A 22,465-nucleotide genomic window follows, 5' to 3' on the forward strand; every position below is an offset into this window, starting at 1 on the left:
GGCTCTAACCTGTTCTAGGCTCTAACCCGGGGCGTCAGTGCTCCCGAATGCGCTCCCAGCCAGAGCCTTTTCTCGGGGTTGCAGCGGAGACACCAAAACGTATGGATAAGGAACGGGTGTGTGATGAACGGCATATGCCGGCAACAGCTGTCTTTTATTACACATTATCTAATATGAGAACTCTAGGTTTGGCACTTTGGCAGGCCTGCAAGCCACACATTCAATGACAACCGCTGATTAGACAAAGCTCCTTAACCCCTTGTTAGCCACTAATATAAAGATGCCTGGGGTTGAGTTTATGATTCCTCTTCTTCTGTTTTTAGTCAGAGGGCTTCAAAGATCAGGCAGTAATATTCAAAACGGAATATTTGCCGCTATGCGGTCATTTACAATGTCCCTCTATAGGGGGAAGCCAACACTGAATATTTCAGCTGTCAGTTTGCAAAAGATCAGGGTAATCTGTAGCTCAGCCAGAGAGCCAGCAGACTCACAGGAGCTCAAAGTTCAATACTGCAGCCACTTCTGCTGCTAAGTAACAGATTGTTACTTCCTGGTCCCCACTGAGTGAATGCATTTCCGGAAAGTATTGGGGGTGGAGAGAGGATATATATTAACATGTTTCTTTTGTTTCTATTGTTTGTTTCAAAAGCCCAAATCCTGTGCCTTGTTCTCTTTTCCAGTCTCTGCTGCAATCTCCCTAATTCTTCCAGGAATCCAGGTGTTTGTTTTTTTTTTTTTTTCTGTTTCCCTTTTAACCCAGGAACCTTGGGTTAGCAGGGCTCTACAGACTATTCTAAGATACAGCAAAATAACGGAACCGTGTGCAATTTCCTAACTCGTAAGTGCCCTTAAGGAACCCAAATAAACGTGACAGCTTCCCAAGAAAGTCTCACTGTGGACTCATGAGCTTCTTTTCCAAGAAAAACTGTGGGCTATTCACTCAGGGCATGCCACAGTATGATTAGAGAATACTTTCCCAATTATTTCGTAGTGAAATTAACACAGTGTTCTACCTAAAAGTATTCATTTAATGATCAAGATACCTTGTTGCAGTTAGAAACTTGGGAGTTTGGGGGTCACAGATGGGTGAACAGACAGAAATCATGTGAAAGCTTCTGCAGGGCAGAACCCATCCCAGGAATAGACACGTTACAGAGTTTAGCACAAAATTCCGGATCAGAACTTTTAAGTGAATTCACCCTTTCTGAAGTTGCCTATTGAGTAATAATTCAATAACCTGGAGAACGTCAGGAAAAGACAACCTGTGGTACCAGTGAGGCACATTCCAGTTTCTAACCCATTTGTCAGGTCCCTGGTTCTTAAACTGCCTTCCAACTGCAACCTACTACCCTTGAGGGAGCGGCCCAGAGGTACAATCACTACTCCTTTGTTATCACCACATTTATAAAGCCTATCTTTATTTCCTCCCGTCTCCTTCCCACACTGTTTCCCATTGCAGGGATTTTTACCCCCCAAAAATATGTTCAGAAGTAGAAGCTGTACTGAGATGTCTGTCGCCTCCTACAAATACAGGTATTGAGATAATAGGTACACACAGAAATCTATTTTTAAGCAATTCCAAGTGTAAACACCCAAATGCTTCCGAAGATTAATCTGAAACTACATGCTCACCAGATACAGCTTTGCAGAAACCAAAGCCAACAATAACGAGAAGTACGAACTGTTGACGTCAGCCCTGAAAGTGTTGAAAATAACAGTGGGCAGAAAAACACCTGCTCATGTGGTTGCCTCACAGGGATCTTGTTGCCTGCGATTCAGGGAGTGCCAAATGGGTGATTATTCTCTACAAACCACTTAAAGGCAATGAACATCCATTTGGAAAAGCCTGAAATGTTGGGATAAACTTGCATCAGGTCTCATTGATGCTAACTGTACAGAATCATAAGTATCATGCAGAAGAGAGTTTTTGTTTTGCCTTCTTTTTTTCCTTAAAGTCGTTCTCACAACAGGAAGAAAACGCTGTTTGAATAGGAGTGTGCTATGGGAGAGAATAGGAGAAAAGGGAGAAGATGGGGGCTAAAAAGATGAGAACATCAGATAAATCCGTCGGTGTGAGAATGTGGGCATTTGTGTGTATGGGTTATATACCTATGCACAATGCATGGGTTTTGTGTGCCCAAATCCCTCTCCTTATCTCCTTCCAGTAACCTCGTACTGACTGCCTTCTTTTTAGTGGAAGCTATCTTCCCTCGAGTTTAAGACCAGATGTGACTCCTCCGTTTTCACTGCCTTTCACAGCCAAGTCTCCGGGTCTCCTCTCCATTCTGTCCATTTCCTTTTTCTCCAACTACTATAAAAGTTGGTCCCTCACTGCTAGTCTCTACCCATGTACTCACCATGTTTCTAGAGTGAGGCTCCTAAAACCCTCTACTGCTCAAACATGCCCAGTGGCTACCTGTGTTGGTCAAATCACTGCTTCCTCAGGGGAAGTGTTTAGTAAAGCAGCCCGCCGGCTTCTCGGCCTTTACGCTAAGATCAAGCGTAAAGGAGCCCAGCACCAAGGTCTCCACTCCCCTTCAACAGACACTTATTGGGTCTCTCAGACATAATAATGTGCTGTTACCTCAATGTGCCCTAAAGGCCCCGAGATCTGTGTCTTGGCATTAATTATTCCCTTGCTCTGGAATACCGTTCAGAACTGGAACATCCTATCCTTCAAGGTTATATTAAAAGACACGTCCTTGAATTAGAGCATTTATGTTGTGTAATGCCTATTTTGTTCTGCCTACTGAATTGTTAACCCTAAAAGGCCAGGAAATGCGTTCTTTTCATCTCTGTACCTTCTACACGCTGCTCCATATCTGAAACCTGAATAAAGACCTTGGTGCTTCCTATAGCTGCTTTATTTTCAGACAGGCAGTAAATTGATAGAAATGTTCATCATTTGGTTAAACTTAATGTCATAAAAGCACTTTCGCATTAAACGAAGATCAAAAATCCCAACCATGGCAAATTATGCCTTTATCTTCATTGTGAAAAATAACGAGGAATCAGCTGTATACATTGCTGAGAAAAGATCATGACTCGCCCACTATGCTCTAACTCTCTAATCCTGAAATTAGAAGGCTTAAGAGGAGCACATGATGTACATGCAGGGTTGAAGGGCAAAAATTCATGCTTTAAAGCAATTCCAGTTCTAAATTCAGATATGCACTTGGAGCATGATAGCAAGTTATATAACTAAAACCTGAAGAGGTGCTATGGTTAAAAAATTATTTTAAAAATTGGAAATTGTAGAATCAAAGAAACAAAAAATAAACTCAGCTGGACATGGATTTTCCTAAGTGAGTTTTCATCTCTAGGGAAATCCCTTACAATAAAAATAAAAATGATAACATGATGGTTGAGCACCAACTTCACGTCAGGCGCTGTGTTAGGCACGGCACATTTTCTTCACTTACGCCAAAGAAGAGCTCCTTAGGGTGGTTCTATTATTATCTCCATTACAGAGAAAAGAAAACGAAGTCTTAGGCAAGTGGCTTGCCCAAGGTCCCACCAGCTAGTAAATAGCTGAGCTGGTACTCAATCTGCCAATTTATCCAGTAAAAGCCTTCATTCCCAACGGCATTAGGTATGTACCTGTGCCCCCTCACTGAAAATAATTTAGTCAACAAACGCTGTCCTGGAGAAAAGGTGCTCTCATTCCATTGAAAATGACTATCACGGAGTGAGGCTGGGAGGCATAGAATCAATGGGACACATACAGGGGGAAAAGATCAATGATTCTCAAACGGGCCACATCTGCATGCACTCTCTAAGTTTGATGCACTTAACGATTTTCATTTTACCTGAACACCTCTTCAAATGAGAAAAACAATCTTCTTTTATTTATTTATTTATTTATTTATTTATTTATTTATTTTATAAATTCTTTTCAACGTTTATTTATTTTTGGGACAGAGAGAGACAGAGCATGAACGGGGGAGGGGCAGAGAGAGAGGGAGACACAGAATCGGAAACAGGCTCCAGGCTCTGAGCCACCAGCCCAGAGCCCGACGCGGGGCTCGAACTCACGGACCGCGAGATCGTGACCTGGCTGAAGTCGGACGCTTAACCGACTGCGCCACCCAGGCGCCCCAACAATCTTCTTTTAAGTTTGGCCTTGAAAACAATATTTTATTATGGTCTTAACTCTTTTGGATTAGTCCATGAGCAACCTGGGCTTCTTAGCTGCGTCCTCCCCCATACTCTTAGTGACTAATTCCAAGCCTCTAAAGTACAAGGTCAGTGCAAAGTCAGATAAACATATCACTCTGCTCCCAAGAGAACAGGAAAACTCTGAAAGTACAAAATAGTAATCATACCTGCTTTCTTCCCCGAGGCAAAGTGGCCACTGTGTCTGCCAGCATTTGAATCCTTCTATTATCATCCATTCGGAAGCTGCCTGTGAGTGTGGAGTCAGAGTAATAAGATGGACCAGCACAGTAGTCCACCAGATTGCCATTGCTGTTCTGTTGCAGGAGCCTTTGTAAAGACATTGTGAATAAAGATTACTCCAGCTAGCACATGGTTGAGTGGCCTTGCAGGATGGGGGAAGCTAAAACTCTAACCCTCTGACAAGTAATCAAAAGTAGCAAAGCAGAAAGAGCCCATGTGACTTCTGTGGTTTTAGGTACTTGTTACACAAACCCTATCTTGCAGTTCACTCCCATTTCTCAATGCTTTTTTTTTTTCTTTAAGCCCCTGGGAGAAACAATACTTTTACCGTTAAAAAAAAAAATCAACTTATTATTTTCTCTTTCAAAAAACCAGAACTCTTATGCTTTTATGAGCTGTGGCAAATTGTGTTCAAAAAACCATCTGCCTTATTTTAAAAGGAAGAAAGAAATATTTCCCCAAGTTCTGCCATTTGTTACCCACCCATTCTCCTACTTAATATGGGCAGTTCAATGTCAAAGTCAAGATACGCAGACATTCAGTTCTTGTGGATATAAGCACGAATTACAGGGTCCAGTCATAATGTTCTCTTACAAAGTCCTTGTAATGTACTTTCCCCAAAGTACACCCTAGCTCATTAATGTTCATCAAAAAGACATTATATCTGCCACTTGGATAACCATTCAGCATTCTTCCAGTTGCCCTTCTACTACTTTGTCCTGACTAAAATTATCCATCATCTTACAAGGAACAATGGGAGGAGAAGACCATCATGTTCAGAGCTCAAAATTGACCCTCTCTTAGACTGGACTTTGCTGCAGCATCAGCCTGTGGTCCTCGGGGAATAATGGAAAGAACAGGAAGTTATCAGGCAAACCAAGGTGGCGCAAGCATGTTTCTTGTTGGTCCGGGCATGAATAGGGGTCAAGGACGCCATCATGAAGTACTCAAGATCACAGATACTTTTTTTGGTGGGAGTTTGAGACCTGTAGTTTTGAGAGAACTGGTTTCAGAGGAGGAGTGGGGATGTAAGTAGATAAAAGGATCAAAACAAAAACCAAAAAAAGAAGTTTTACCTACTGGAAAAAGTCAACTGTGATTTTCAAAATAATTGTGAAGATCAATAGTAGGACGTAAAGGAGTTAGAAAGTTTTGAACTAAAATGGAGGTCAAGGTAAATCCAGGCCGAACAGAAGCTGCCAAGTATAAAGGGTAAAATCTTGAACAAAACGATGTTTCTAAAAACATAAAAATATCTAAATCAGGGATTACAACTGCATTTGCCTTCAGGGCCCAGATGGGTAAAATAATATAACATAAATGTGTAAAACAAAAGAGAGTGGTAGAGACTTTGACAACTAACGAATGTGTCAGTTATGAAGACATTTATGTGGTGTGTGTGTGTGTGTGTGTGTGTGAGAGAGAGAGAGAGAGAGAGAGATTTTAAAACATCTCCAGGCTATGAGGTTCATGACTTAAATCAACACTATTAATTGAGGACAGCAGTGCATCTGCCCCCTCAGAATTTTATAAAGTTAAGTAAATATTTTCATATTTCAAAATGCCAAATGGAAATTATACACTTGCCTGATATAAGGCCATATAGCAAAATGACAACCAAGCATTACAGATGGATGCCAAAATTGTATCAATTTAATTTGTTATGCTGACCTTAGCTAATATAAATTATAGAAGTTTATTAAATTAAGAAATTAGAAAAACAAGCTTTACTTATTTTATGATATTTGTTTAAGGAGAATCTTTCAAATCGTAAGATCCATTGCTGTGCAACCAGAGACAAAGGCAGAGCTGACATTCAGTCAGTATATACCAGATTGGTCAGACTTGTTAATTATATATTTAGGACCTGGCCTATTTTGATTGGCCAGTTCCTTTCTCTGATTGTCAAAGTCTTGTGTCATACCAGTTATTAAATATTTTTAATAACATCCTCCATCAGAAATAGCCCTTGTGATAAAATGTGGAGAAATACTAATATTTTCATACAAATATGACTTCAAGCCTCATACCCTTGATTCACAAAGGTGTTCTACTATTTACAATTTATTTGTTCTATAGAATTTGCCTCAGAATAATTACACTATTCCGAACTCTCTTCCTCTTCATCCTCCCCTTTATTTTATAAAGCTGATTCAGAAAATAAATCAGATCAATCTATCTCCCTACTCAAAAGATGTCAAAATTGCCTCATTGTCCACAAAATAAAATAAAATAAAACTTTTAAAAAGTCCAGTTCTTATCTAACTTTATTCTCTGAAATGTCATGTCATTTTTTTCAGATCTTTCTTTTGAACTTAACATATGATACTTAGATTACACCTGGAAAGTAAGAGCCAATTTGTATCTTTAAATGTATACTCGTGTCCTATGTATAGAAAGCATTCAAGCAATGTTTGTTAACAAAAAGGGGAGGGAAGTAGATATTTAACAAAAATGAATTAATATTCACCTAAAGCACCAAAGAAGAAAAACTAAACTGGTAGAAAATTCTTGTATTATGGACCCATAGTCCAAAGAGCCACAATCTTACGTAAAGAGAAATCTGAGAGATGCAGAAAGAATCTCTTTTAAAATATGTCTGTCATGGGGCGCCAGGGTGTCTCAGCCAGTTAACTACCTGAATTTTGGTTTCAGCTCAGGTCAGGATCTCATGGAGTTGGAGCTCTGCATCAGGCTCTGTGCTCTCTGTCCCTCCCCCACTCATGTTCCCTCCCTTCCTCTCTCCTTCTTTCCCTCCCCCGTTTCTCTCTCTCTCTCTCTCTCTCTCTCTCTCTCTCTCATCTATCTCTTTCTCTCTCTCATAATAAATAAGCTTAAAAATATATATATGTCGTCTACTCAGAAAGCTAACATCCCATTATTGGGGGGGGGGGACATTCTTATTTGAGGCATTTTTTCATAAATATGCAAATATTCGTTGATTTAGTTAAGTTTCAGTACAAATGAATGGAACCCTAAGGAGCTGGAACATGGGCAAGATGTGATAGAGGCCTCTGAGAAGGGTATATACCTAGAGGACGGAACATAGAAAGGCAGGAGGGTCTAGAAGGCAAACTTGGCCAATTCCATAACACCCATTAAACTCATAGACAGCTATAAGAAGGTTAACAACAGCGGTTTCAGTGCCTAACTTTTTGGATCCATATCCTGGCTCTACAAGTAGCGTTTGACCTTGGAAAAGTCATTTATTCTTTCTGCTATGGACTGAATTGTGCCCCACTATACTCATATGCTGAAGCTCCAAACCCCTGTGTGACTGTATTTGGAAACAGGACCTATAATTAAGGAGGTAATTAAAATTAAATGAAGTCCTAGGGTGGAATCATGATCCAATAGAATTGATGTCTTGATAAGAAAAGACATCGGAGAGCTAGTGCCTGCTAGCTTGCTCTCTTGTCTCTCTGCCATGTGAAAACATAGGGAGGGGGTAGCCGTCTGCAAGCCAGAAAGAGAGGAAAGAGAGCTCTCACCAGGAACCCAATCTATGGGCACCTTGATCTTTGACTTTCCACCCTCTAGAACTGTAATAAATTTCTACTGTTTAAGCCACCCGGTCTGTGGTATTTGTTATTACAGTATTGGTCCAAGCTGACTAATACGCTCTCTAAACCACAGTTTTTACATATCTAAAATAAAAATTTGTAGGGAAGAACAGATAAAATAGTCCATGCATAGCACTTGGTTCAAGGTAGAGTATTACTATTGAATTTTAAGTAATAAGAATTCAAAAGGAAAAAACTTCAAAGGAAATTACTTTAATTCTCTATGAAATGCCTTATCTACTACCAAATGCTCATATATGCAGCAGGGATGAGCAGTCTAAAGGCCAGCGTACATGTCAAAACCCTTGTTGTCCTGTACCATTTTGCAATGCTTGCAAAACACTGTCAGAGCCAACGTCAGACATTTCTGGGTTTCCATTACCCCTAATTCATCTATTCATTAGAGTAGATATGGGACAGAAGGAAATGGCTGCTCAAAAAAAAAAAAAAAAAAAAAGAAAGAAAGAAAGAAAAGAAAAAAGAAAAACCCAAGAATTCCTTTGTGTCCTTCAGGTTTTAAGACAGTTGTTGGGTTTATTTTATTTTGGCTGTTTGCCTTTATTTGCACAAGAAGTCTTTATTTGCTTCCTGGAAAACCATAGGGTTTTGTTTTGGTTTGGTGTTTATTTGTTTTATTTTTGCGTTTTGCCTTCATTTACACAGGAAGCCCTTATTTGGCTACTTGCACTGACATAGACACAGGTTATAGTCACACAGACAATATTTGAGTCTTTTATGTTTGAGTTTATGTAAGGTAAATTTAATTTGGTAGGGCTACTCTCATATCTGAGAGCTGACTAACAGTGACAACTGGCTTGTCCTATTTCTCACCTATTTGTGTGATTGGACTGGGTGGATGGGTGTCTCTATCTTCCTCAAAAACTCTGTGTGGGTCCCTGGGATTCTGAGAGAGTTGCTTAAAGGGAATTCTCCTTCTTCAGAAAAAGGTAAACGACAATCAGGGCTGGCTCTGAAAAATAACAAGCTCAGGAAAGGGAAATAATAGAAACAGAGATCATGAAGTCCCTATATTAGATAGCCTAATGTGGATACAAACCAAATATTAGCTTCAAGTTGTGACGTACTTATTTAAAACCACACACACACACACACACACACGCAAGACTTTAAATCTAATATAAATAATAGTTAACAATAGATCATATCCATTATGTTTTATTACAAGTACAAGGAAATTTTCTGACCTATTAAAGCTTAATCCAACCAGTCATGAAGCTATGGGTAGACTGTAGTACCACCTAAGAGATTAAGCTGCTGAATTCATCTGGGGTCCTAAACAGATTATCTAGATCAGTTGTTCATGAATCCATTCAGTAAGATAATTTCAAGCTTTACTTCAAATGTAAAAACAGATTATCTTTGTGCATTCATTTTGTGCATTTATCACATAGAAACATAATCAACTGCTTTTTAAAAAAAATTATTTACATCATTTTACCTACTTCAGGTTTAGGGAGCGTGCTCTGAGCATGATGGGAATATGCCAAAGATGGGTCTCTAAGAAGGTCCATGTTAAAGGTATAAAGTTATATGTAGGCCACTTTGAGGTGATACGTATGTGTGTAGGTTTTATCCCGGATCTTTGTGGGTGTGTCAATACATCTATACAAAATGCTCTGTAGGTACGAAGGACTTAAGTCTTCAGGACACAGTCTCTACAAATTATTTTATTTACTTTAGTTATTTATTTAATTTGAGAGAGAGCACATGTGCGCGCATGCAAGGGAGGGAGGGCAGAGGAAGAGAGAAAGACTCTCCAGCAGGATCCACACTCAGCGCAGAGCCCAACGCAAGGTTGGATCCCAGGTCTCCGGGACCATGACCCGAGCTGAAAGCAAAAGTCCGAGCTCAACCAACTGAGCCACCAGGCACTCCCCTACAATGCTTTTGAGACTGTGCTCCTCACAATGTAAGAAGATCCTTGAGTTACCCGGAGGAGAAAGGTGTGCCAGCTTCTGGAATTTCCAGCCCTGACTTGAACCGCAGTATCTCCATCTTTATTTGCTTTGTACTGTGTTCCTCCTCATACCACATGGTTTTCTTGGCTTAAAAAACGAAAGCTACAGGCTTATAGAACAGAGAAAAGAATCACAACACATACTGTGTGAAAAATAATAGCCTGTTAAGTCACTCGTTAAGAAAATGTCAGTCCGCAAATGAGTTTCCCGGTATTCACAGACATGGCTCTCTTTTGGAGGGAAAAACACGAACAGTGAGATAGTTAGGGTTCGTGGGGACACGCCCCAAATGAAAAACGTTTTGTACCTGAGGTGCTTTCTGTTGCCTACTCCTGTGAAACTGTTTCTCCTCCGGGACAGAACCACAAAGGGTCCACAATGCAGCCTTATATACAAGCTAGACTTAAAATGGGAGATCCCGGCTCCAAGCCACACCAATGAGCTTCCTGAATTGCCTGTCACTATTGACCAATCAGAACAAGGCCCTTCCAACCTTTTTGGAGAAGGGCACTTTCTCTATGGGAGGCTTGCCTGACTGGGGTCTGTCTGTCCGTTGGTGCCGTTGCTCCTGTAACGATAGTAAAGACTCTTTAAGCATGAACACAAAGTAACGAGTGATCAGTAGCCCAAGGATCCGTAATTCTGTATTTGCTGAAAACAGTTTTTAAACTACTTTTTTCCCCCATGAATTTATTAAGAGAAAGGTGAAGATGCTTTAAGCAAACTGAAGTACATTTTCATCCTAAAGAAGTCATTCTCTGATATGAAGATGCCTTTCTCAGAAATATAAAGTCTCTAAGAGAAATAAATTGGCCACCTAATTACCAGAATATTTTCCTTGCTTGAGGATTATTATCTTAAAAAAAAAAAAAAGTAGCTATTTTTTTTTCTTTTAAAGTTGCTTCATTAATAAAGCATTTGGGATATGACCACCACGTTTAAACATAAAGGTCAGGGGCGCCTGGGTGGCGCAGTCGGTTAAGCGTCCGACTTCAGCCAGGTCACGATCTCGCGGTCCGTGAGTTCGAGCCCCGCGTCGGGCTCTGGGCTGATGGCTCAGAGCCTGGAGCCTGTTTCCGATTCTGTGTCTCCCTCTCTCTCTGCCCCTCCCCCGTTCATGCTCTGTCTCTCTCTGTCCCAAAAATAAAATAAACGTTGAAAAAAAAAATTAAAAAAAAAAAAACAAAAAAAAAAAACATAAAGGTCAAAATATGTATTGTTTTTTATTCTAACAACCATAAAATAGGTGAAAAGTATCAGCTACACCTAATAAAAATTACTTCAGTAAAGTATGTAGTTTCCATTTGAACATAGGGGTAATTCACTGAAATGAGTTCGTTCAGATCCATTTAAGTCAAAGAATAGGACCTTAAGCATGTGGGCAAGAAGATAAAATATTTATAAATAGATAATATATACATATATGTGTATACATAGATGAGTGTGTGTGCGAGAGAGAGAGAGAGAAACTGTAATCTTTATTGGTGATATGGTTGCATAACTAGAATATCCGTGACAATCTGCAAGCCACTGAAAAGCAGACTCAGGAGACGGTTTTCTTAAGTGTGAGTTTCAAAGGGTACCATATAAAGAGAAATGAATTTATCATACTGCAGCAATGGATGAAAAGAACTGAAATAACAGGGGAGAGAAACATTATCAAAAGAGCCAAAAACCATAAAATAGGAATGAACCTAGCATGTTTAAGATTTTATGAAGAACATTATAAAATCCAGACTAAGGAAAAGAAATACCATGTTCCTATATGAGAAGAGTCCTTCTTATAAAGATATCTGTAAATTTCCTAAAGTATTCAATGTACTGCACATCAAAATCCCCACAGGTTTTGTTAGCTTGTTTGTTTCTAACATTTTATATACGTTCTTACGCTCATCTGAACAAGAAAGTACACAAGACTAGCTGAGAAGAATTTGAAAATAATAGTGGTAGGTAAGTATGGGAATTGAGAAAACTATCGTACCTGAGTATCAAAAAATATCATAGGAGTTAACACCATCAAATAGAATAGGTCAATAAAAAGAATATTAACAAATAGAATATTGTCAAATGGATAGAGAATCCCAAACATATCCATGCATATTCAGGTATTATATCATTAAAGCAATTAATTTCATCAGGAAAAGAATAGACTCTTCAATAAATGTGGTTGCTACCCATGTGGAAAAAAATTAAGTGATAGTATTTTATTACAATGAATAATAAATTCCAGATGGTTTAAAAAGTTAAACGTAAGAAAAAAAATTTACATATATGAAATAGTAGTGGAAAATATAGAATATTATAGTAAGATCAGGTTGGGAATGGTTTTCCTAACAATATAAAAGTCCAGACAGCATTAGCAACATAAAGATTAAAAATTTATGTCCAATGAAAACTATAATGAACATAGGTCAAAGCTAAATGGCAGATACCAAGAAATTGTTTGTGATGCACGATTGATTACAGAAGAAATACAAGGCATCAACACATTTATTAAAGGATATTCAAAAATGTTAGCAATCAGGAAACTAAAACTTGAAATAATAGACACTAATTTTACCCACCAGATAAACAAAAAATAAGAATGGATAATACGTAGTACTGGTAAAGTTACAGTTAAGTGGACTGTTAGAACTTTGTAGGAATGTAAATCAATAAAGCTTTATTAATAATTTGACAGTATTGGAATCAAAATATACATACCAGGAATTCTACTAAGAATTTGCCATACAGAGGTACTCTTAACACATGCAGAAAACAGTACAAAAATGTTTCTTGTGACATTGTTTGTAATTATGAAAAATTGGAGTTTTAAATGTATATATATTGGGAAGTGTCTAAGTAACTGATGATAATTCCATGGAATATTCTGCACCCATTAGAAAATACAAAATAAATATGTACATGCATAAAGATCTTTAAGGGAAATAAAGCAAGAGAAAAGAATAATGTGCATAATAGGATCCCATGTTTGTTCCTTAAAAAAAGATCGTTTATGTAGATGTGCACAAACATATGCCAACCTGTGAATACTGGTTACTGCTGGAGAAGGTGCTGTGGGGGCAAGGGAGGAGGGGTATGAAAGAAGCCCTACAAAATTTAGTCTATGTGTTTTGAACCTTTAATAACAAATATGCATTCCTATACTAGTTGGTCAACTTAAAAAATACCAACAATTCACAGAGAATGTTAAAAAGACAATCACCTTTTGTTGATCATAATATCTTAGGATTTTCAAGGTCACCATACCTGTTTAAGCTTAGTGATGAGAATTATTGGATGTGTGGTGTTTGTTCACAGCCTACGATTTTGCTTTGGTTAATGGGATATTTTGCACCCCTTTAGGGAATTCTTTCATATTTCTTTATCATTTTCTGTCAACCAACTAAACTTCTTCCTCTGGAAGGACCGCTGGACTCCCCACAACATAGTGTAGTAAAGGAGAGGAACACAATCACAAGCCACTGATTTTTATGCGAGTAAAGGGCACTGGTTCGTCCTATTGAAACCCCCTCCTAAACGGCAGAGCTGCCAAGTTCAGTTCTCATTAGTCTTCTATTACCCCTCCCCTTCCCCACCACACACGCATAGCTCCATTTCAAAACCCAGATCTTTCATCAAAATTCAAGGTAAACAAGTGACAGTGTTCCTTCCTTTTCCCTCAGTGAACACCTTGCATCACCCTCAGTACTCAGCTTTTTCTTAACTCGCCCAGGGGCTGCAGGCAGTGCCACCCCACAGAATGGGGAAGGGTTTCGGAACTGTAGAAGGGAGCTTCTTAGAAAGCAAGAAACCTGTCTGGGACTGGAATTTTGCATACTACTTGGAAGACTAAAATACCTACTTGCTAGGTAGGTAATTTCCTCCTGGCCTTTGAATAAAATCCAAACTCCTTAGCCTGCCCTTTGAGGTTGTGTATATTCTGGTAGATCCTATGACCTCATATCCTACCACACCCTGGTTACACCGGCCTTTCTTCTGACCCTCCAACAGAAAGCAGTTCCTCCTCAGGGCTTCTTGCACCCACTTTTCTCTATGCCCAAAACAGTGCTCTCCCCACCATCTTCAGGTGGCTTGTCCTCTGTCTCTTCAAAGTTCAGCTCAAGTATTGCCTCTTGGAGAGGCCCAAACTATTCCTAACTGAATGGATAAAGGTGTTAAATAAGCCAGTCCAAGCAGAACACCTCTGGGAGGGAGTGTTCACCTTGGAGTTTCCTAAGTAGACAGCTCCCCAATCTACTGAACACCTGGAGCTGCCTGGATTGACCTTACTACCTGTAAGGGACTTGCTTTCGACAATAGCAAGAGAGGCAGCAGAGAAAGGCTAGCAGGAAGCAACTTAATGGAGTGTACTTCACCTTCTCCATTTTTGCTTTTAGAGTCTAGAGAGATGGGGTGTGTGTGTATACGTGTGCATCAGAAGGAAATACAGAAGAACAATAAGGTAACTCTTTCAATATCAGAATTCTCTATTTTACTTCCATCCCTGTCTACTTACAAAAAGAAGGAAAGACATGAAATCTTAATTTCTCTGAGATCCAAATGTAATACAGGGAAGAACAGTATATTAGTCATTTCCATGTGTCCATAAAGTTATGAACAGAGCTGGCTAAAATGGGCATCTATAAATTTTTCCTAACTATTATTTAATGGAAATAATAAAGTCAGACAGACACTGTACAAGGTAGTAAGCACAGGAGACAAACCAATGACAATGCATCCTTCTTTGGTAAATCCATAGTTAGAATCTTCAATATAGAATCAACTAAATATACAACTGAAAAAAACAAATATATCCTTGAAGTCATAAGAAAATACTAGCTGAATTTACCGAATGTTAGACTGGAAGGAACCTAGGAGTCATCTCAGCTAACTCCCTTAATTTTGGGGTAACAACAACAACAACAACAAAAACAACAACTAAGCCCCAGAAAATGTAAGTCTCACTGAAGAGACAGAGTAATTTCATGGCAGAATTATAAGTAGACTACTTGGTATCCTTCAATCCTACAAGCATTTACTGAGTATATAATCATAGTAACATCTCGGCAATGTCTAAAGTGTTTACTCTCATAAAAATCATAAGAATAGTATTATATTTATCATTATTTTTCAGATGAGGCTCACATACTTGCCTAACCTTACACAACGAATATCCAGGACAGTCAGGATTAAAATCCACAGCAGACATTTCCAATGATAACAACATTAACCACTGTGCAATATTGCTTCCCGAAAATTGCTCTAACACTATGGGGACATAAAGATGAGCCAGATAGGACCTTGCCCTCATGGAGATCAGAATCCAGACATATAGGGAAAAAAGTCTCTCAGAATGATAGCAATTAAAACAATAATTCAAGGGGCACCTGGCTGGCTCAGTTGGTTAAGCGTCCGACTTCAGCTCAGGTCATGATCTCGTGGCTTGTGAGTTCAAGCCCGGCGTCGGGCTCTGTGCCCGGGCACAGCTCAGAGCCTGGACCCTGCTTTGGATTCTGTGTCTCCTCCTCTCGTTGCCTCTCCCATGTTCATGTTCTGTCTCTTTCTGTCTCTCAATAGTAAATAAACGTTAAAAAAAATTAAAAAAAATAAATCTAAAAAATACTATGGATTTACTAAAGAAGGACCAATTATTTCCTCTACTGTAGTTCAGTTCATTCCCCTAAGAAATTTATAATCTAGATACAGTGGTATGATTTGTACATAATTAAATCATAATAAAAAGGAAGAGTACCACAGGGACTGAACTGTGTCCCCCCCCCAAAATAATGTTGAAGTCCTAACCCTTGGTACCTGTGACCTTATTTATTAGAGTGTCTTTGCATACGTAATCAAGTTAAGATGAAGATTTAGGGTGGGCCCCAATCCAGTATTATTACCCATGTCTTTATAAGAGGAAAACATCATATTGAAGGGAGACACATAGGAATCACGCAACGTAGCAGAGACAGATTTTGGATTGCTAAGCTTTGTGGGTGCAAGTCAAGGGACACCAGGGATGAAAGGGCACCACCAGAAGCTGTGAAGAGAAAAGGAAGGATTCTGCCCAGAGTCTCAGAGGACACATGGCCCTGATGACACCTTGATTTCAAACTTCTAATTTCTAGAACTGTGAGAGAGAAAAAAAAGTCTGAGTTAAGCGGCTAAGTTTGTGGTAACTTCTCATGGCAGCCCTAGGAAACGCATACACATCCATTCTTCCTTATATTTAAAGAAAGTATAACAATATTAAAAGTGGAATGTGTGGTCAATCTCAAGAGCAGGTGGTTATTCAGCCCCTCCTTGATCTGGGTGCTGATTCAGAACCCAGCGAAAGGTCTGTGAAGTGACAAGTATTGACATTTTATACACAAATTCACGACAAGGAATTATGCTGAATTTGGAAACAATGATACTTTCTCTTTAGCCAAGCACTGATCATTCTTTTTTACTAATCACCTGGATGGGGCTGGGGAGAAGGTCGTGAAATGAATGATCTAACCTAAGATAGGTGGACAGCTGGCCTAGTTCCCAAAACAAAAGCCTTGGGAAATTGCCAAGAAGTCCGGACACTAAGTTTCCGGAGGCAGCCAGCTAGGGTTTTTCCCTCCCCACTGATGGAAAAATACAGGAACTACTGCCTCTCTGGACGAACACCTGATCATATGGTCCTGCCAGTGTCAGCCAGAAAGTGGTCCACATCTCTTGTTGAGCAAGGGTATGATCTACTTAAGAGTACTGATTTCCAGTGTTGAGCAAGCCTATCAATTACTATATATATATATATATGCCCATTTGCACCTCTGATTGCAGAGGAAATTGTTAAGATAAAAGTGAGGACCAAATAAGGACAGTAGCAATGACTTAGGCTCCAGAAGATCTTGTTTCCTTCCCCAGCTCTGCCACCTACCAGCCTGAGGGCTTTGGCAAAGTCAGTGACAATTTGGGGTACGTTTCTCCATGGACTCAATGCCGGGGGAAATGCCACATCATTATGTGGATCAAAATAAATGACATAGGAAATGGAAAAAAGATCTATGAGATTGTAGTCTTACAAGAATTTAAGGGTTTTAAAGTTCCCTAGAGGATGCTAGAATTTGATGCACAACCTACAGTCTTCTGGTACCATATTTCTAAAAACCACTTTGGTCCACTTCCATTATATACACCATAGCAGTGAGAACGTAGTATTTATTTCAAACCCAGGGATGCCATCACATCAGCTACAGAGTAAGCTTCAGAGTCCTTCACATAGTTTGTGGCCCCTTCCTCGGCCTGTGTCCAGGACCCTTTCACAGCTGTATATCCCTGTGTGTGACCTTACACGTACAGTGCTTATGAAAGGAGTAAGGCCAACCTTTCGTCTTGAGTTCTTAGGCCCCTGGGCAAGTTACTGAACTGATCTGTGTGCGATTGTCCTCACCTATAAAATGAGACTAGTTATACTGCACATCACCAAGGAAAACACAAGAGTACACAGAACCTAGTATTGTTCAGTAAATGCTTCCTGAAACCATTATTACTCATACTGTTTACTCATATTGGCCCGCCAGCCACCCTGGACTGCTGTGTTCCTTCTATACACGTGATTTTTTCCAACTTCTTACCTTTGTTCACGACACATTATTCACCTGAATCTACCTACACCGGCTCTATCTGTAGAAATCCAACCCATCCTCCCAGGCCTGACTTAAATACCCTATCTTTCACGAAGCGTTGCCTGATGTCCCCAAGCAGATATGAGCATCCAAAACACATTTTTGGGGATCTCTCTTATGATGAATCACATTTCCTCCTCTCCCTTAATAAGTCGTGAGCTCACCTCTCCACCCCCTCCTCCCCAGGATAGAATTCTTTCCTCATTCATCTCTGTATCCTTCCAGCTAGCACTTGGAAGAGTGACTTTCTCATAAGAGCTGCTCAGTAAGCATTTGATGAATGCATTCATAACCTGCCCAAAGCTCTGGCAGTTGATTTATTCTCCTGGTGGTTCTTTACTCTGGGCAATGTAGGCATTTGATGAATAATAGTTACTGTGTTTTCAATGTCCATGTGTAATTTATGTTTTCTGGATTTTTTGGCTTAATTGTAATGAGTGTGAAATAATTTGGTAGTTTGAAAGGAAAACTTAATACGGTAATAATGTACATTTTATACTTTATTTCTGTGCTGGTAAAGTGCCATCAACTGCCATTGAAATACTATACTTTTCAAGGAAAACTTCCACGTTAAATGTACCCATAGACGGTAAGAAGCATCCTAATATCAGAGATGTAAACTGTGGAAAAGATATGCATCAGAATTGAAATAGTGTAATTAGGGCTCCTTTCTCCCAGCATAGACCCCTCAGTGCTCCAAGATGTACACACTTTATAAATTAGAATCACCTAGCCAGTCCTGTAGGGCAGAATGCAGCCTCTCACTTTGTTTCAGACTTCTCTTTTTCTACTTGATTGAACCTCATGTTTTGTCACTTCTGCCTCTAGCATGTCTAATGTCTAACATCTGACCACCTACCTGCCTCTTCCAAGCTCGGACCCTGGGTCCAGCAGCCTACAACACAACAAAATGGTAGGCAACTGATCTCCCTATGTACAGTCTCCCCCAACCCAACTATTCCTGTCTGACTATGTCATACCTCAGGCCTACTGAATAAAGTTTACACTTCTTAGCCTGGCATTAAAAATCAGTCAGAATCTAATTCTTACCTAATTTTCCAATCTTAGCTTTTAATCCAAATAAATTTAGAGTCCCCAAGGTGTGAAAGCCTTCCTCCTGAGAATACACCTAGCGTTGTCATACCTCGGCATCTTTGTTTAAACTCTTCCCTCTTCCTGTGTCTGGGTGGCTCAGTCGGTCGAGCATCCAACTTTGGCTCAGGTCGTTATCTCAGTTTGTGAATTTGACCCCAGCATCGGGCTCTGTGTTGATAGCTCAGAGCCTGGAACCTGCCTCATATCTGACATCTCCCCCTCTCTCTGCCCCACTCGTGCTCTGGCTCTCTCTTTCAAAAATAAATAAACATTAAATAATTTTAACTGTCCCCTCTTCCTAAAACCTCCCCCTCGTTTCTATTTGTTGAAACTTCCTCCACTGTTAAGAGCTAAGCTCATGTCCTACCTCCTCGGTGAAGTATTCCCTGATGATAGCAGCCAGCCTATCTCACTACCGCTAAACTCCTATAAAATTTAATATCTGCCTCATTCACACAGCCCTTGACACATCACCATATATTCTAGTCACTTATGTGAATCGTCGTCCTCCTACTATTTGGATGAAAACCTCATTTTATATATATTTATCCCCCTCATGGGCTTAAACCCCATATTGGTTTAGTAAAAATCGAATGGATAGATATCAAGTGAGTAAACAAGATTCTTGGAGCAGATAACTCACTTGACTGGATGTCACATGGAGGTTTCTGGAGTGACATGGGGGGAGTCAGAGCCGATGAAAATTACTGAAATTAAGAATTTTACTTCAAGCTATTCCATATGCTCGTTTGACAGGGCACTCAGGAGCGTGATCGAGGAACAACTGGCACGCTTAAGGATGCCCCTTAAGGCTATTGGTAAAATAGCCACTGTCCCTAACCGATTGGTTTTGTTTTGACCAAATAGAAAAAATGCAAAGTAGAAGGGCTAAATTATTAAATATTCTTATTTAAAATTTTTTTTCCAACGTTTATTTATTTTTGGGACAGAGAGAGACAGCATGAACGGGGGAGGGCAGAGAGAGAGGGAGACACAGAATCGGAAACAGGCTCCAGGCTCTGAGCCATCAGCCCAGAGCCCGACGCGGGGCTCGAACTCACGGACCGCGAGATCGTGACCTGGCTGAAGTCGGACGCTTAACCGACTGCGCCACCCAGGCGCCCCTAAAATATTAAATATTCTTGAGGTCACGGAGGGGAAACCCTCAAGTGTATGTCACCACCGAAATACCTGTTGTAGGTTAGCAGTGTCAGAAAAAGATGTCACCACTTTACAGGAAAGAGAAGAGGAAGGAAAAATATGTCATTTTGTGGAAAGAGAAAAGGAAGCATTTCACGTCTTCCCTGCTGGTGGTTCAACTTCAGCCGACAGGCTCTGTACCGCGGAGGATTTCGGGACCACCCTCCTCGGCAACACTGGAGAAGCATAAAAATGAAGTCTGTAGAAGAGATGCATCTGGAGAGAGACAGTAATTACTGGCCAGGACTGATTAAAATTCTCGCTAGGACCTCAGAGAAGCGCTGAGCGTGGCTAAGCAAAGAAAGGAAAGCGTAACTGCTGCTTCCCAGAGCACGTGTGGAGTGAGGAACAAAGACAGGAAAATATATCACTGGCTCCTAGCCACAAGCTAAGAAAGTGAATGAAGGAAAAGCCAGATTGTATCGATCTGTCGCTCCTATCTATGATATGATATTCAACGCCCTGATCAGTGTGTAGGACAACGCTTTCGCTCCCTGTAAGCAGATTGTTAATATTCCCTAGGTCTTTCTCATGCTGCTGCATTTCATCTCCCTCAATAACAGCAATCACAGGGGCAAAGTTTGTTTGTGTGAAACACTTGTCTCACTCATACACCTGGCAAAAAAAAAAAAAAAAAAAAAAAAAATCCCGTACGTGTTACACACTGACACACTGATGTTTCCTTTCCTCTTCACTCCAGAAAACAAACTTAAGGTTTTACTCCCTGAACCAGGGATGACAAGGTAGTTTTTGTTTTTGGTTTTGTTTTTTTCTTTCTTTTTTTTTTTTTTTTTTTTTTTTTTTTTTTTTTTTGCCAGGTTGTTGACTCCCACCTTTCCCTGACCTAGAGAGTTGGTTTACTAGCTGGTTTCTCAAGTAGATTTTTTAAAAATAAATGCTTTTGAAGTATTCTGTCCAAGATGTAGGGCTAACATGAGCAACAGTCTTCAAGGCAATTAACTTTGATTTGTTTTCCAATAACTGCTAGCTGATGATGCTACTAAACTTATGCCTTGGAACTTTTCTAAGGATACAAATTCCGTTCAGGAGTAAATGGGGTGGGCCTGGGTGGCTCAGCCAGTTGAGCATCCGACTTGATTTTGGCTTGGGTCATAATCCGAGAGCCCCGCATTGGGCTTTGCACTGAGTGTGACACCTGTTTAAGGTCCTCTCTCTCTCTCTTCCTCCCTCTGCCCCTCTCCCCCGCTCACGTACTCAATCTCTCTCTCTCTCAAATGTAATAATCAGTTATACCATTATAGATTTGTCACTCTCACTGTATCCCTTGCTTGCTGTTTGCTATCCTTTGCTGAATGGTTTTGCTTCTGGAACATGGTTCGTCTCCCAAGCAAATGGAAAGCCAAACCATCTAAATCAATGAACTCCCCAGGAAAAACAGCGTACTTGAAAATGCTGGCAGTGTTTAGGGACACGCTAGTCTGTAATATGGCTTTTGTCATTTTCAAGTGAACCACCATGGCTTAGTGTAAATTTCCCTTTTTCTCCACTTTTTAAATGTGATTTCCCTGAAGTCCATGAAAACTATGGACTAAATGGGATCTTTTTTTTTTTCAGTATATGAAATTGATTGTCAAATTGGTTTCCATACAACACCCAGTGCTCATCCCAAAAGGTGCCCTCCTCAATACCCATCACCCACCCTCCCCTCCCTCCCGCCCCCCATCTACCCTCAGTTTGTTCTCAGTTGGACTAAATGGGATCTTGAAGATTATCTAGCCCTGCTTACCAAACCCTGAGGCCCTCTTTGTCATTCCCCAGGTAAGCAGTAGTTAATTATTTACTTAATTCCGTGGGTGCTTGAAGGATTTAGGTACAGAGAGGAATGCAGTTGTGTGTTATTTTGCTTTTAACTACTGGTAGTTTGTTAGTAATAGTTTTGTAATTGTCTGTCTTTTTCTTTTCCTTATTCCTCCACTTTTTTACAAAAACTCTAACAAGGTTTGCAAAGAAACACAAAATTGGCATGCAAACAAGGTTTGAGAAAAAGCAGGGCAGGCTGAGAGGAAACCAGCGGTCTCCCCAGAAGAAAGTGTACTAGGCATTAATTTTTCTATTTACATTCCTTTTTTTTTTTTTTTTACAGCTGTTTTTTGAAAACCGCTAAGAATAAACAAGATACAATGGGCTTTGTAAAGGGAAGGAAAAGAAGATAAGCGTTGCACCCAAATGCCAACATCACAGATTGAATAGAATTGCCCCAGGTTTTATGACTGTTTCATCCCTAGCTTGAAAAATACTGTATATTTTTTGTCACCAAGGCTAATTTCATATACTTTGTACGTTTCTCCTGTATTCCTGGTGGATGAGAAGCCATTATAAAGTTTGAGATGGGGGGACCTTAGAAATAACTCAATACAATGCCTTCATTTTACTGATGGGGACAATCTGGACCAAAGAGGTGAAGCCACTTGCCTGGAGAGACATGGAACCCTGGAGTAGCTGCAGAGTAAGGCATGGGACTTCCACTTCCCACACCAATGCTCCTTCTGCCAAACCACACCACCTTTTACCAGAAGATCATCATTAGAACCTACTTTGCTTTTTTCTTTTCTTTCCGCATAACCCCAGGCTA

The 22,465-nt window shown here is 40.0% G+C and overlaps 1 protein-coding gene across 5 annotated transcripts in view; it reads right to left on the reverse strand.

Moving 5' to 3' along the window:
- Positions 1-22,465, reverse strand: part of LOC123598949 (cytohesin 1 interacting protein) — a 78,227-nt gene that overhangs the window by 29,592 nt on the left and 26,170 nt on the right. For 2 of the 5 annotated variants that reach the window (XM_045479891.1, XM_045479890.1), the window contains one exon: positions 4,326-4,485. The exons of 1 other annotated variant lie outside the window; for it this stretch is intronic. In XM_045479891.1, the coding sequence (XP_045335847.1) occupies positions 4,326-4,394 (69 nt within the window). In that variant the 5' untranslated portion in view covers positions 4,395-4,485. Of the gene's footprint in view, positions 1-4,325; positions 4,594-22,465 lie in introns of those variants that run through there. 2 more of the 5 variants (XM_045479892.1, XM_045479889.1) reach the window with 2 other exon arrangements.

Source organism: Leopardus geoffroyi, chromosome C1 (assembly GCF_018350155.1).
Source record: "Leopardus geoffroyi isolate Oge1 chromosome C1, O.geoffroyi_Oge1_pat1.0, whole genome shotgun sequence".
Taxonomy (NCBI): domain Eukaryota; kingdom Metazoa; phylum Chordata; class Mammalia; order Carnivora; family Felidae; genus Leopardus; species Leopardus geoffroyi.